Source organism: Scyliorhinus torazame, chromosome 1 (assembly GCF_047496885.1).
Source record: "Scyliorhinus torazame isolate Kashiwa2021f chromosome 1, sScyTor2.1, whole genome shotgun sequence".
NCBI classification, from domain to species: Eukaryota; Metazoa; Chordata; class Chondrichthyes; order Carcharhiniformes; family Scyliorhinidae; genus Scyliorhinus; species Scyliorhinus torazame.
The window spans coordinates 277,997,098-278,013,252 of NC_092707.1; the positions used below are offsets into that span (position 1 = coordinate 277,997,098).

The window sequence follows — 16,155 nt, forward strand, 5'->3', positions numbered from 1 at the left end:
TTTAAATGATATGTTACTGTAAATAGAGTGAAGCTGTTTCCTCTGGTCTGGTGGTGGGGTGTGGAGGTGATTACAGGACAAAACGGAATAACCGTAAAATCAGAACCATTCAGAAGTAAAGTTAGGAAATGCACCTTCACACACAAGGGAGTGGAAATCTGGAATTAAAATTTCAAAACTGAGATTGAAAGATTTTTGTTAAGCGAGGTTAGCCGGGGTTACAGAACCAAGGTGGGTCAGTCGAGTTAAGATACTGATCAGCTGTGATATAATTGAACATGATGGAGGGGCTGAATGGCTCCTCCTGCTCCAGTCTCTAGCTGCCATCAAACACGGGACTGCTTCATCGTTTGCCTCCAATCCCGTGCATGCACTTTCTCCTGTCCCCTGCTCTGCTTTTTAATTTGCTCATTACCTCATGGTCCCCCCTCCCCATTCAGCCTCTGTGAAAGCCACTAATGGGCCGCCATGTCACAGAATGGTTCACCATGCCTGTGCCAGCTCCCCCAAGGAGCAGTTCACCTCGTGCCAGGTTTTAACCCTTTGCTGTGTGAAACAGTTTCTCTTTGTGTCTCCGTTGTCTTTTTTTTGCTGACAATTATCTAAAATCCGTGCCCTCTGGCACTCCATCCTTCCACCAACAGGAACGGATTCTCCCTATCCCTGTCCATCAGTCCCCACATACTGGGTGCATGTACCCATTCCATTGTAATGGACAGATTACAAACTCCTGAATCTAAACTTCTTGCTGTAGGCGTGTCTCCTTTAACACAGCCATGTTGTGTAGCTGGTGTGAGGAAATGTTTGCTGTACATTTAATCGGCTCCTTCTGATTTGTTTTGCAGGCAACCTTGACAAACACATTCAGCTGGAAAGTTTAGTCGCCCAGTTTTTGGGCGTGGAGGCAGCCATGACGTTCGGAATGGGTTTTGCGACCAACTCGATGAACATCCCGGCTTTGGTTGGGAAGGTGAGTTACTGCCTGTTACCTGCCAGGTCCAATCCACTTCTCTGGCCTCTGTTTTGAAGGATGAGAGACAATCTCATTGAAACATTAAGGAAGATGCTGAGAGGGTCGTTCTCGCTGGACATTGAATCGACAACACGGGGGGACAGTGTGTCGGAATGAGGGGGCTGATCATTTAGGACTGAGAGTATATCTTTGGAATTCTCTACCCCAGAGGTTCATGGATGCTCCATCGTTGAATATATTTAAGGATGGGGTACATTTTTTATCTCTCAGGGAACTCAAGGGCATGGGGAGTAGGCGGAAAAGTGGAGCTGAAAGCCAAGATCATTGTATTGAATCTAAAAAATCCCTGCAGTGCAGAAGGTGGCCATTCGGCCCATCATGTCTGCATGGACCCTCCGAAAAAGTACCCTGCCTAGGCCCACTCCGCCGCCCTGTCTCGCTGTGTAACCTGCACATCTTTGAACTGTGGGAGGAAACTGGAGCACCCGGAGGAAACCCACGCAGTAAAACGGAGAACGTGCAAACTCCGCACAGACAGGCACCCAAGGCTTAATCGAACCTGGGTCCCTAGCGCTGTGAGGCAGAAAAGGCTCGGTGGACAATATGGTCTACTCCTATGTGGTGGTATGTATTAGGGGTAATATGGTACCTGTGAAGCCGAGAGGCTATTGGCTGACAGGTCCCGGGTCCTGGTTGGATCTGCCGACTTCTGGCTCCGCCCTGAAGGCGGAGTATAAGAGCTCGAGTTCTCCCCGCAGCCTCATTCTGTTACTGAGCTGCTGGGGAACAAGTCTCGCTTAATAAAGCCTAGATAGACTTCATCGTTTCTCGTCTCGTGTAAGTCATTGTGCGCTACATCCTATTTTTTGTGTTCTTGTGAATTCCTCTGCAAATCTCTGTTATCTCATGTAAATTCTCTCACGCACAAAAAAAAAGTGAAATGTTGCAAAGCCCCTTTTGGCCCTGAGTTCCCCACTATCTGTTGTACCGCGTCAATCCCAGACATAATAGAGAGATAGCCTCTTTCTAGGCCCTGGCAGTTAAAACAGTTATAAAGAAGATGAGAAAGAAATCTGTAGTTGTGAATGCTACTCCAGAGAGAATTACATAACTCCATTTCAGAATCAATTTTATTTATTCTTTCACGGGATATGGCTGCCACTGGCAAAGCCAGCAATTTTTGCCAATCATTAATTTCCCTTGGACTGAATGGCTTGCATTTCGGAGGACAATGAAGAGTCAGCCACATTGCTTTGGGTCTGGAGTCACATGTAGGCCAGACCAGGTAAGGGCGATTTCCTTCCCTAACGGACAATAGTGAACCAGATGGATTTTTACAACGATCGATGATAGTTTCATGGTCGCTATGACAGAGACTAGATTTTAGATTTATAAATTAATTGTATTCATATTCCACCAGCTGCCATGGTGGGATTTGAAGCCGTGTCCCCATTAGCCTGTGCCTCTGGATGCTGACGGCACAAGCAGAATTTTCAGGCCCTGCCACCGAAAAACGTGGCAAGCCTTTCAAATGTCCAATGACTTTGGCGGGAACCAAAGATCCCGTTAGCGGGAGAGTCCGGAAGATTCTAGACCATCACTACGCCACCATCTCCCAATACAAATGTGTAGTTACGTTTGACAGGCATATTTAAAAAACCATGACCTCTGGAGAATGGTCTCCCAATGCCGTATCGCTATCGGGGGACATCTGAAAGGCCTTGGATGATGTGTTAGTTCTCAAGAGAGAGTCACTGTGATAGGTGGGAGGATTTGAACTCAGGTTTCAGAGTTCCAAGACAAGAGCAAAGCCGCTGCAACCATTTGAACAACTCTTGATTTGGGTGCGGGTGATGTCCAACGTGACTCAAGACGCCAAAAGGAGCATGAGTATATGCCAACTGTGGCCCTCAGTTGGGAGCACACTCTCCTCTGAACCATGAGGGTCTTGGCTCAGGACCCACCCCAGGGCTTGAGCAGAAAAGTCAAGGCTGAGAAATCGTGGCAGCACCGAGCGAGTTCTGCATTGTTAAAGCTGCCAGGCACCTTTCCAATGGGACGTTCAACCGAGGGCCTACCTGCCTGCTTGTGTGGATGTATGTAAGTGGTAGTATGTTGAAGAGATTTTTGATTCAAGAGGGAGTTCAGGGTCATGGGAGACGTAGTTCAAGCCAGACTCGGATCAGCCATGACGTATTGAATGGTGGAGCAGGCTTCATGGGCTAAGTGGCCTCCTGCTGCTCCTGTTTCTTATGACCCAATGGACCGTGAGACAGGTACAGAAAGAAAACCATTGTCCACCTTATCACCATTTTCCACTTCTCCATTGCTGCTAAATTACCTAGCAGTTTATCTGACATTCAGTACTGGACAAGCAGAAGACTGACGTCAGTGTTTTCGGTCCCTGCTCCAAACTCCTTTCTCTAGTTAACCAACTCCATCCCTCTACCTGACAACAGCCTGAGATTCGTGATGGTACAAATATGAAGTCAGAAACCAACCTAGGGGTCAAAGGTTGCGAACAGACTGGCTTAATAGAATTTTTTTTATTTTTTATTTCTATTAAGCCAGTCTGTTCGCAACCTTTGACCCCTAGATTGGTTTCTGACTTCATATTTGTACCATCACGAAGGCCGCCACTTTCCTCTAGACTTGGCCATTGCAGTGAACTCCTCTGGCTGCTGCCCCAAATTTACCCTCCGTAAACTTCAGCTCTTCCAAAGTTCTGCTGCCCATGTCCTTCCTCCCCACCCACCAAATTCCATATACCTCTCGCACCTGTGTTTGATGATCTACAATGGTCCCCATTTAACCAGGGCATGGATTTAAACAATTCTCACCCTTGTTTTCAAATCCCTCCATAGCCTCGCCCCTCCCTATCTATGTAATCCCCTCTGTCCCCACGGCCCTCTGAGATATCTGCGTTCCACTACCTCTGGCCTCTTGAGCACCCCTGATTTTTATTGTTCCGCCATTGTCCTCGTGCTTTCAGCTGCCGAGACCCCAATCTTTGGACTTCCCTCCCTACAACCTCTCTGCCTCTCCACCTCGCTTTTCCTCCTTCAATCGCTCCTTAAAACCGACCTCTTTGCCCAAGCTTTTGGTTATCCGACCTAATGTTTCCTCATGGGGCCCAATGTCATACTTTGTTTTATGATAGTAGCAAAAATAGGAAGGCAGATTATTGTTTGAAATGGGTGTAAATTGAGAGAGGTGGATACTCAGCGAGACCTTGGTGTCCTCATGCATCAGTCGCTGAAAGTTAGCGTGCAGGTACAGCAGGGAGTAAAGAAGGCAAATGGTATGTTGGCCTTCATAGCGAGAAGATTTGAGTGTAGGAATAGGGATGTTTTGCTGCAATTGTATAGGGCATTGGTGAGGCCTCACCTGGAGTACTGTGTGCAGTTTTGGTGTCCTTATCTGAGGAAAGATGTTCTTGCTATGAGGGAATGCAATGAAGGTTTACCAGGCTGCTTCCTGGGATGGCAGGACTGTCATATGGGGAGAGACAAAGTCCCTCCCAGGGTTATATTCATTGGAGTTTAGAAGAATGAGAGGGGGATCTCCTAGAAACTTACAAAATTCTATCAGGATTAAACAGGGTAGATTCAGAAAGAATGTTCCCGATGGTGGGGAGTCCAGAACGAGGGGTCATAGTTTGAGGATAATAGAATTTTACAGTTTCATAGAATTTACAGTGCAGAAGGAGGCCATTCGGCCCATAAGGGGTAAACCTTTTAGGACTGAGGTGAGGAGAAATTTCTTCACCCAGAGAGTGGTGAATCTGTGGAATTCACTACCACAGGAAGTAGATGAGGCCAAAACGTTGAGTAATTTCAAGAAGGAATTAGATATATCTCTTGGGGATAAAGGGATCAAGGGATATGGGGGGAAGGCAGGATCAGGGTATTGAACTTGGTGATCAGCCATGATCAAATGAATGGCGGAGCAGGCTTGAAGGGCCGAATGGCCTCCCCCTGCTTCTATTTTCTATGTATCTATGACAACCCTGCAGCACCTTGGGCCATTTCATTATGTTAAAGACGCTGTAAAAATATAATTGTTGCTGTCGTCCTCATTGTTTAATCCATTTGAAGCCACCTTTCTGTTTTTTGCACAAATAGTTAATTTAAAGGGATCACTATTGTTCACCTGCAATGTGCAGTCGCAGTTCAAAACTGATCCTTGGTCCCCCCCTGAAATGCATCAGGGTGAAAGTGGCACACAGATTACCGAGTTGGCCTCAGTGATGATGAGGGCAGACACCTTTTAACTGCTGCTTCATTCCTCTCTAAAACGGTCCCGTCCCCTGGGACACATTTACAAATAGCAAACAACAGCTTCTCTGGAAATGTTCTCTGCTTACCAGAGAACACATAACAACACAACAATCACAGGAAACGTTCAGGTCACTGCCACCCTTTGCTTTGGCTCCAGTTCATAACGGCCGTAACCCATCAACTCTTTATGGTCATGAGGAAATTGACAGGTTTATCTATTTAGGGTACACACCATGGACATTGAACACTCAAGAGACAGGTGTAGAACAGACAGGAGGCAGGGTAATAGCTCTCTCTGCGCCACACAATGTTCGCCTGCAGGATGACCTCTCCAGTAGATGGGGAATTGTACACTATGTGCTGGATTCTCCTCAGCCCTGCGGCAAAATCGCATTTGACACGAGGGAGGAGACTCAAATTTCCCGATGGAATCGGGCCCGGCACCACTCCGGTGATTCTCCGGGCCCCGATAATCCGCGCATTCGCAAATTACGCTGCACGGCTGGGGGCCCATCGCCAGAGACCCGCCCAGTGAACCTCTGCTCCCGACCGGTCGAGTTCCCGACGGCGTGGAACTAACATGCTATGGCTGGTCGGGACTCTCGCGTGACGGCTACTGACGTGGTCTGCGGCCGCCCTGGTTGGGGGGGGGGGGGGGGGGGGGGGTCTGGCACCAGGGGGGCCTTATGGGCAGTCAGGGGAGAGATCGGGCCGGAGTGATCCACGGGTGCGCGGCCGATCAGGGGGCCTAGTTTCTTTGTGTCGGTCCGAGCCCGCCATGGCGCTCGGCGTCGCCGCTGGAGGCTGCCGCCGTGCGGACTCAGAACCGGACGTGCGGGGGCCTATATCCACAGCCAAAGCTGCGTGAATCACTCCAGGTCTCTACTAGCCCCCTGAAGGTAAGTGAATCGGCTGGTATTTTTTCAGGAAACTCGGGAGTGCAACACCTGCGTTTTTACGCCGGCGTGGGGACATAGCACCATTTTGGGAGAATCCAGCCCATGTTCTCTTGTGGAATCTGCTTTCCACTTGGACCCAGACTGATAGAGTGAAAGTGTTGGGCGCGATTCTCCCAGTCCCGCGCCGGGCCGGAGAATCACCGCAACCGCACCACGTCGGCCCGACGCCGGCGCGCGATTCTCTGCGGTGTGGAGAATCGCCGCCATTTGCGCCATCGTGTTTGGCGTGGCGCTGGTTGCGGGCCGCTATACACGGCAGGGCCGCCGATTCTGGTCGCTGCCAGTGGGAGCTCTGCGCAAAGGGTCGGGGGGCGGCCTGTGAGTGGGGGGAGGGGGCCTCCAATGGGGACTGGCCACCGATCGGGGCCCACCGATCGGCGGGCCGACCTCTCACCCCTGGGCCTACCAGCCCCAGAAACCCCGCGCCATGTTGCGCGGGGCCGGTGCGTTCAATAAGGCCACCACACATGCGCGGGTTGGCACCGCCCCCAGTGCCGCCAGGAAGTAAGGCTGGAGCGGCATGAACCGCGCCTGTGCCCGTCGACGGCGTTCACGATGGCGCAGGCACTCTGTCCCGCGATCGGAGAATCGCGATCTTTTGCATGATGTCGAGTGTCCTGTGAAAAATAAATTTTGAGGCATCGTCAAACCCACTCCCCCTTGTGACCCCTAATTCACCTGTTCCCACATTGGCAATTGTCATAGTCTCTAAATATTTCAAATTATTTCACAGGATGTGGGTGTCAGCATTTATTCCCCATCCCTCACTGCCCTTGACACCTTCTTGAACTGTCGCAGTCCATGTGGTGTAGGTACACCCACAGTGCTGTGAGGGAGGGAGTTCCAAGATTTTGGCCCAGTGACAGTGAAGGAACGGTGATATATTTCCAAGTCAGATAGTGAGTGACTTGGAGGGGAGCTCACAGCTGGTGATGTTCCCACGTGTCTGCTACCCTTGTTCTTGAAGTTTCTGTTGAAGCAGCCTTGGTAAGTTGTTGCAGTGCATCTTGTAGATGGTACACACCTGCTGCCACTGAGGAGGGAGTGAATGTTTATGGATGGGGTGCTGATGAAGCAGGCTGCTTTGTCCTGGGTGGTGGTGCGTGTTATTGGATCTGCACTCATCCAGGTGATTGGAGATCACACTCCGAACCTGTGCCTTATAGATGGTGAGCAGGGTTTGGGAAGTCAGCTGGTGAGTTACTCTCTGCAGAATTCCCAAGTTTTGGAGCCACATATTTCTATGACTGGTCCAGTTCAGTTCCTGGTCAGTGATCGCCCCAGAATGTTGATGGGGGATTTGGCAATGGTAATGTCACTGAGCATAAGAAATAGGAGCAGAATTAGACGATCATCAAGGGGAAATGGGAGATTGCTAATGTTTACTGAATGAAGTTTGGAGAAAGAAGTTGTCACCCCATCAACCTGAATTGCATTCAAATTACCCCTCAAACATGACACGTTGGCCCCCAAATCCTTAATAATCCCTGAAGGAGACAGGGGACTGGGCGGAACAGGGGACTGAGCTGGGCAGGGGACTGGGCACTTGGCAGAGCAGGGGACTGGGCTGGGCAGGGGACTGAGCAGAGCAGGGGACTGGGCTGGGCAGGGGACTGAGCAGAGCAGGGGACTGGGCACTTGGCTGAACAGGAGACTGGGCAGGGGACTGGACTGGGCAGCGGACTGAGCTGGGCAGGGGACTGAGCAGGGGACTGGACTGGGCAGGGAATTGGGCTGGGCAGAGCAGGAGACTGGGCCGGGCACCAAAAAAAAAAAAAGTCCCTGAAGGATCAAAGTTTCCAACATTTCATTGATTTTATGCTGCAGAACCCAGGAGGATTATATTTATATAATTTATCAAAATCAATTCAGCCTTGAAGGGTTATTCAGGCGATTTGCCATCTATTTCCGATTCTACTTAAGCAATGGCAAATCCTAGAGAAAAGCAATTTTTTTTCCCCAATCCAAAATCTCTGTGTCTTTTGAAAATTGCTCTTGTTGCGCTGAAGTGAAGCAGTTAGGTCGAGTGTAAACTACCATGCTGTTTTACCCTCTCAATGTCTCTCTCTCTCTCTCTCCAGGGCTGCCTTATTCTGAGTGATGAGCTGAACCACACTTCTCTGATTCTGGGCGCACGTTTGTCAGGAGCCACTATCCGCGTGTTTAAACACAACAGTGAGTAACGACGTTGCTTCGGCCTTCAGCGACTGAAAAATCAGAGGCGTTTTTCAGCCTGCTTATTCTTGAGGCCGGAATTGGCGAGCTAGTTCAAGGGAGTGGATGAGCATGTGCAGGTCGCAGTAGCGAGAACGTTTATAATTTAGGGGATTAATTGACCGTTTCACCGGTTGTGTAAGGGTCAGTAACTTTTACACATTGTTCAACTTCACCTGGCCCTCAGTTTAGATTTATGGTTTTCATTGAATCGAGGAACTTGTCCCATTGTGCCAATTGACAGTTCTTTGGTTGAATTATTTCTGCACCTCTTGTATCTCCCGCACTCCTGTAATTTTATCTCATTCTCTTTTGACTGAGTGGCTTGCTAGGTCATTTCAGAGGGCAGTGAAGAGTCAACGACATTGCTGTGGATCTGGAGTTACATGTAAGCCAGACTAGGCAAGGCCGGCAGTTTTCCTTCCCGAAAGATAGCTCTTTACAACAACCGAAGATAGTTTCATTGTCACTATTACCGAGACTAACTTTTATATTCCAGTTTTGTTCGTTGAATTCAAATTCCACCAGCTGCCGTGGTGGGAATTGAACTCGCGTCCCCAGACTCTACATAACTAGTCCAGGGACATCACCACTGTACCATCCCACATTTAACACAATACTGTTCACATTTATCGGGTTTGATATTCAATTGTGATGCACTCTTTAATTTCATATTTCTAGAGTTCACTTTTTCCCCTGTTCTTGCCATTTTCAATCAGTTTTGGCAAGACTATTGCAGCAAGAACATTAAAATCACTGCCTGTGGGAATATCTGGATAGCTCTTCAAAAGAACAGGATATGGCTGAATGGGCCAAATGTCCTCCCTCCTGAACTGTACTCCTTTATTATTCTCTGATGCTACCCAGTCGATTGAATTGGCCTTTTTTCGGTTACCATATCAGTTTTGAACATGAGTCGTAATGCAAAGCTGTCTCAATCCCACTGGGTGCTGTGGCATGTCTTTCATGTGACGCTGCATTACTTCTGAGGTTGCTGTTTTTGTTGTTGTGGAGGCCACTTGGGGGGTTTTCAACCAGTTAATAGAATTAACGATTATGTAAACATATCAACATCACACAAATCTGACGATGCGAGTACTTATGCCTTTAACTCTAAAAGTTCGATATGTTTTTCATTTGTTACTGTGTCATAAGAAACAGGAGCAGGAGACAGGCATTGAGCCCCTCGAGCCTGCCCCAGCATTCAACTAGATCGTGGTTGATCTTCCATGTCAATGCCATCGCGTGTTATCCCCATATCCTTGATGTCTTTAATATTTAGACAGCTATCGGTCTCTGTGTTAACCATACTCACTGACTGAGCCTCCACAGCCCTCTGGGGTAGCGAATTCCAAAGATTCACCACCCTCTGAGTGAAGAAATTCCTTCCTATCTCCGTCTTAAATGGCCAACCCCTTATTCTGAGACGTTCATTTTCGGTTTTCCCTCCTAACATAATCTTTAGATGTATGATGACTGATTTTGATTTTCAACACAACTGGATTTTCACAGTAGCCTGTCGGTCCAATTTAGGCACAGTTGGTGGCTGGAGATTCATTGCACATGGGCCAGTTTAGCTCAGTTGGCTGGACAGCTGGTATGTGATGCAGAGTGGGTTCAATTCCCGGACGGGTTGTTCATGAAGGCCCCACTTTCTCAACTTTGCCTCTTGCCTGAGATGTGGTGATCCTCAGGTTAAACCTCCACCAGTCAGCTCTCCCCTCAAAGGGGAAAGCTGCCTATGGTCATCTGGGACGATGGCCACTTTACTTACTTACATTGCACAGGTAACAGGCAAAGGAACATACCTGTAGCTTAATGTCTAAAAGCAGATTAGACAACAGTTTGCATTTATGCAGCGCCCTTAATGTTGTAAAATGACTCCCAAGGCCTCCTCACCTCCATTAAGACGTTCTTAAATCCTATCTCGTTGACCAAGCTTTTGACCATTTGTCCTACTACCTCCTTATGTGGATCTCTGTCAAATTTTGTTTGTTAATGCTCCTGTGAAACGCCTCGGGGCATTCTCCTATGCAAAGGTTACTGTATAAATGCGAGCGTTTATTCATGGTGTGCGAAACGTGAGCACTCCCAGATGAACAGCCAAAGGCTTCACTGTACCAGCAGTTGGATGCAGACTTGCCCTGAATGCTGCCCTTGTCTCCATCGAAATACATGGTGATCAATAGCCGATTTCGCTGGCGCTAGCCTTCCAGTGGAGACAGTTTACTGGAAGAGGAGTTAGCAGCGGCTCACATTTCAATATCAGATCGTTGACAGTTTCTCCATGGGATCACGAAGCTGAGAGATTTCAGTATGTGGCTCCACTAACTGAAGAGTTCCTCTGGGACATGCGAGTTGGCTGCAGCTGACCCCAACCTCAAAAAACATCCGATTTCAATGTTTCGCTGAGGCCCAGGCGACTAATTTGCTGAGGCTACTGGCAAGTGTGTTGAGTCCCCCTCCCCCAATGATGCTGCCTCTGTGGGCGGTGAATAGAACAGGTCAAAGAATGGTTCTTTAACGATCTAAAGGCACATTAAAGCGTTGGCCTCTTCTTGAAGCGATTGTAGGCACTGGGCACGGCAAAGGTGCGGACCCAATTTTGGCTATAATGTGAGGGGTGATGCACGATCAATTACTATTAAAGACGAGGTAGTAACATAACTGAAGGCTTGAACAGACTAGATCTGTTCCCCAGCAGCTTCGGTACAGAATGAGGGCTGCTGGGACGGCACCGGTTCTTATACCCCGCCTGTCAAGGTGGAGCTACATACCAAACAGCCAATGGTAAACTCCTAGGTTTACCCAATGGTCTACAGCCTCTCGGGTACTGCAATACCTGATAATACCACAAGGGGAGTCGGTTAGAGTTACAAACTCTGGTTGGACGTATTCCTGGATGTTTGATCTCATGCCACTGACCGCCCCACCCCCAACCATTTGTCCCACCGCTCTGAGCTGTGTCTAGACCGTTCATCTTTAATTCCTGGAGAGTTGGTGACCTTAGAGGCCGGACCTTGTGCCCTGAAATCTCTGGCCGGATGATCTCTAATAGTTGAATCAATGCGTGTTCAGCCAGCCTCTTGGACTTTCCCCAAGCGGGTGTATGGTGCCACGTGCCAGATTTGGTGGGCCCTTGTCCCCTGTTCCCATTGTGCAACAGCATTGCTGTGAGCTGACTTCACTGCTGATGCAGCTGGAAATGGAAATGAAATTCGAATGCCTAGAACTTTCAGAATGATTGGGATTTTTCTTTGTGGGGGGGGGGGGGGGGGTGGAATTATCTGACATGGCTGTAGAGAAGTTTCCAGCACTGTGTGTTATTGTTCTTACTTATTGGGGGTTAGTCAGGTTTCTAAACCCTGACTTGGTTGCTGAATCTGACATTCTTTCAGACTCTGTTTGTCTGCCGGTTGTCAATAACAGAGGACAGCAAAGCTTAACGTTGACACTGCAGTTTATAAAGGCGTGCTGACGCCTCAAGTGTTTATCAATCCACCTGTGAGCGTATTGCTGAGGAATTGGTTAGAGTCTCATTATATAGCCACAGACTAACTGACTCAGACTCATTTTCAGCATGATAGAAGCTGGAAACTGAAATATTGTGGTTTTTTAAAATATAGGCGGCGTGTCTGGAAATAGAATTGTTAATCAACGTTGCCCTGCCCTGCCATCAATCACTTCATGTAGCTCCTCCCTCGCTGCGGGATATCTCTACTGATCCAGCTTTACATGTGTCAGCATTGCATCCGTATTCCACCATCATACACGTGGTTAGCACCAGCTAAATGGCATGTGACTTGCTGAAATGGCAATCGTGGCAGTGAAAAACCTATAAATGGAAATAATCCGGAGATGAGTCTTACAGATTAATTCTGGCCCCTTGACCACCCCCAGAATCTAATTGCGCCATTGTTGCTGAGGCGCCGGAATTTCCTTCCTAAACCTCTCCGTCTCTGTACCCCTCTTTAATACTTTGAGAAGCTCCTTATAACCGTTCCTCATCTGTCCTAATATCTCCTTATGTGGCATGGGAACACTTCTGTGAAACACCTTGAGATGTTTTACTCTTGTTGTTGTATAAGTTGTTGTTGTGGCTATATGTTAATTATGAATTAGTAATGCAGGGTCAGTACTCAATTCTTTTGGCCATTCCTACTTAATTATTCTCAATTAATGGTCAATCAAATTCCTTGACTGCTTTAATGCTTCATGATCTCCCCACCTCCAGCTCACGTCTAAAGAAAAATATTCTTACTGTACGTTGGAGCTCTCGAACCTTTTATAAAGAAAATAAGTCCCTTTGCTTCTATACCATCCTCCATTCAACAAGTTCCCTGTAGAACCCTGGATTGAAACTACAACTGCGCAACATGAAGTAACATCACGTTCCCAGCACAGGAACAGACCCTACGCCAAGGCTGTTCCTCCACACATACCCTCTTTATCTCACCCCATCAACTTCCTTTCCCTCTCGTGTACACCCAGCTTTCCCATAAATACACCAAGACTGTCCGCCTCGACCACTCCTTGATTGATACCTCGTTGGGTCGTTCATCATGGAAGGTACAGAGACGTACTACCGGAGAAATTCAGGCTAGACTTGACGAGGATCATGACGTTCTGGACTCGTTTAAAGAGTACGGAGTAGCCACAGCATCTCGATTACAATGGAAGTTTGCCTTTTGAAAGGCTGTGTGTGGCTGGTGACAATGTATCGTTATGAAAACTGGACCGTCAAGTAGTGACTAGGTTCGAATAAGTTGAAATGAAACATAGAAGCTGTCTGTGTGGAGCTTGCACATTCTCCCCGTGTCTGCGTGGGTTTCTTCCGGGTGCTCCGGTTTCCTCCCATCGTCCAAAGATGTGCAGGTTGGGTGGATTGGCCATTCTAAATTGCCCCTTAGGTGTCCAGAAAGGTTATGTGGGGGGGGGGGGGGGCCTGGGTAGGGCACTCTCCCCAAGGGTTGGTGCAGACTCGATGGGCCGAATGACCTCCTTCTGCTCTGTTGGGATTCTATGAGCAATTAGGAGCAGGAGGAGGCTGTTCGGCCATTCAAGCCTGCTCTGCCATTAATTATGATCATGGCTGATCATCCAACTCAATACCCTAATCCCGCCTTCCCCACCCCCCATATCCTTTGATTCTCTTTTCCCCAAGTGCTATATCTAACTGCTTTTTGAAAAAGTAGTGTTTTGGGCTTCACTGCTTCCTGTGGTAGAGAATCCCACAGGCCGATCACTCTCTGGATGAAGAAATTGCTCCTCATCCCTGTCCGAAATGGTCTACCCCGTATCCTCAGACTGTGAATCCTGGTTCTGGACACCCCCCATCATCTGGAACATCCTTCCTGCATCTACCCTGTCTATTCCCTTTTTTCAAATTTTTTCCAATTAAGGTGCAGTTTAGCGTGGTCAACCCACCTGCACTGCACATCTTTGGGTTGTGGGGGTGAGACCCAAGCAGACATGGGGAGAATGTGCAAACTCCACATGGTACCCTGTCTATTCCTGATTGAATTTTGTAGGCTTCTAGGAGATACCCCACACTCATTCTTCTGAACTCCAACGGAATACAATCCTAACTGACTCAATCTCAGGATTCAGCTGGAAATTACGTCTGCCATGGACGATCAAGCGGACAGTTGAGTGGGTGCATGAGAAAGCTGGTGTTGAGAGAAACTTGCTTGAGGCAGTGCCTCAAGGAAGCTCACAGATTTTGGACACATGAACAGGAGGCGACTGTTTGGAAAAAGAGGTAAAACCGCCTGGAAAAGGAGCATGAGGTAGACCCAAGATGGTTAGGATGGACAATATCAGAACATGGACCTTTGTGTCCCTCTGTGGGACAGGCAGTGAGGGCAGCGGGGAAGAGAAATCAGTGGAGAAAGATTATCCATAGTGTGGCCTAACAAGGGCAGATGAAAGACAAGACTCCCTGTGGGAGCGAGTTCCACATTCTTCACACTCTTTGGGTAAAGCGGTTTCTCCTGAATTCCACGTTTGATTTATTCGTGACCGTCTTTTAGTTATTCCCCATGGCTTTTGAATCTACTGACAAATGGAGTCATCTTCTCTATCCACCCTATCGAACTTCTTAATTTTAAAGACCTCCTTTCAGGTCACCTGACCGCTTTTGCTTTTGTAGGGAAAAGAGCACCGGTCTGTTCAGCCTTATTGTTATTCAGGAACTATGGTCAACCGTTAGGAAGCACTGGTTTAACCTCATCTCGGGTATTGTGTCCAATTCTGGCCACGACACTTTAGCAAGTTTGTGAAGGCATTAGAGAGAGCGTCGAAAATAAGATTTGTGAGAAGGCTGGAGGCTTTTGGGGATGAGAGACTTCAGTTACGTGCATAGATCAGAGAAGCTGGAGTTCTTCCTCTTGGAGAGGTGAAGGTTGCGAGGAGATTTGATTGAGGTCTTCAAAATCATGAGGGGTCCAGACTGAGTAGATGAGGAAGAATCAATCCCATCGCTGGAAGGTTCAAGCACCAGAGGACACCGATTTGAGGGGGGGGGGGGGGGGGGGGGGGTGTCAAGGTGAACTATTAAGGTGAACAGCAAAATAAGTGAACGTTGAAGTGAGGGGGAAGTTTTTACACAGCATGTGGTTGGTATCTGGAATGTGCTGCCTGAGAGTGTTGTGGAGGCAGGTTCAATCATGGCTTTCGAAAGAAAACTGGATAATTATCTCAAAAGAGAAAAGGGCTCCAGGGAAAAGGCGTGGGAGTGGGACTAGCTAAATTATTCTATGTCAAATCCAATACAGTATCAGTTACAACAAAGGAAGTGGCCAATCTATGATCCTACAGCCTAACCTCTCAGACCTGGTATCATTGTGGTAAACCCTTTTTTGCATCTTCTCCAATATACCCATTTTATGACAGAGACCAGAACTGTGCAGAGGTGATCCAAATGTGAGCTAACCTAAGTTCTATGGACATTTAACATAACTTCTCAGTTCAACGTTTTTGCTGATTATTCGACTAATTTTAGGGCAGTTCAGATACTTGTGTTTGCCTATTCCTTACCTTATTTGAAGCAATGTTTCTTCTTTTTAGAATTAAAAAAAAGGTTTCACATTGGAAATTGTGACTGAAAAGTTGTGCGTAGACGTGGATATCAAAGTCCCTCAGTTTTTCTCACTCCTTTTTATTTTTAAGTTGACCAACCAGTTTTTCTGTTGGTTGACGTGTGCCCTGTGCACAATGGTTTTTTTTAAAATTCATTCACAGGATTGTGCATTGCTGTCGAGGTCAGCATTTTTCATCTATCCCTATATTGCCCTTGGAGCCACCATCTTGAACCACTGCAGTCCATATGGAGGCTTGTGTGCACCAGTATCTTAATATGAAACGGTTTGGGTAGGTGCATAATGGTGAGTGGGAAGCTGGAGGGGGTGCGGGTGGTACTCGTGAACATATATGCTCCAAATTGGGACGATGTGGAATTTATGAGGCGGGTGTTAGGTAAGATCCCAGACTTAGAGTCACATAACCTGATTATGGGAGGATATTTTAACACAGTCATTGATCCGGAATTGGACCGGTCAAAATCTAGGACAGGGAGGAGGCTGGCTGCGGCAAAGGAATTGAAGGGGTTTATGGAACAGATGGGGGGAGTAGACCCATGGAGGTTTGCATGGCCAAGGGCGGCAGAGTTTTCTTTTTTCTCCCATGCCCACAAGGTATACTCTCGCATCAACTTCTTTGCTCTGAGCAG

The 16,155-nt window shown here is 47.8% G+C and overlaps 1 protein-coding gene across 1 annotated transcript in view; it reads left to right on the top strand.

Moving 5' to 3' along the window:
- Window positions 1–16,155, top strand: part of sptlc3 (serine palmitoyltransferase, long chain base subunit 3) — a 140,493-nt gene that overhangs the window by 78,930 nt on the left and 45,408 nt on the right. The window contains exons 8-9 of the mRNA XM_072504676.1: window positions 846–970; window positions 8,294–8,387. Coding sequence (XP_072360777.1) covers window positions 846–970; window positions 8,294–8,387 — 219 coding nt within the window. The remainder of the gene's footprint in view (window positions 1–845; window positions 971–8,293; window positions 8,388–16,155) is intronic.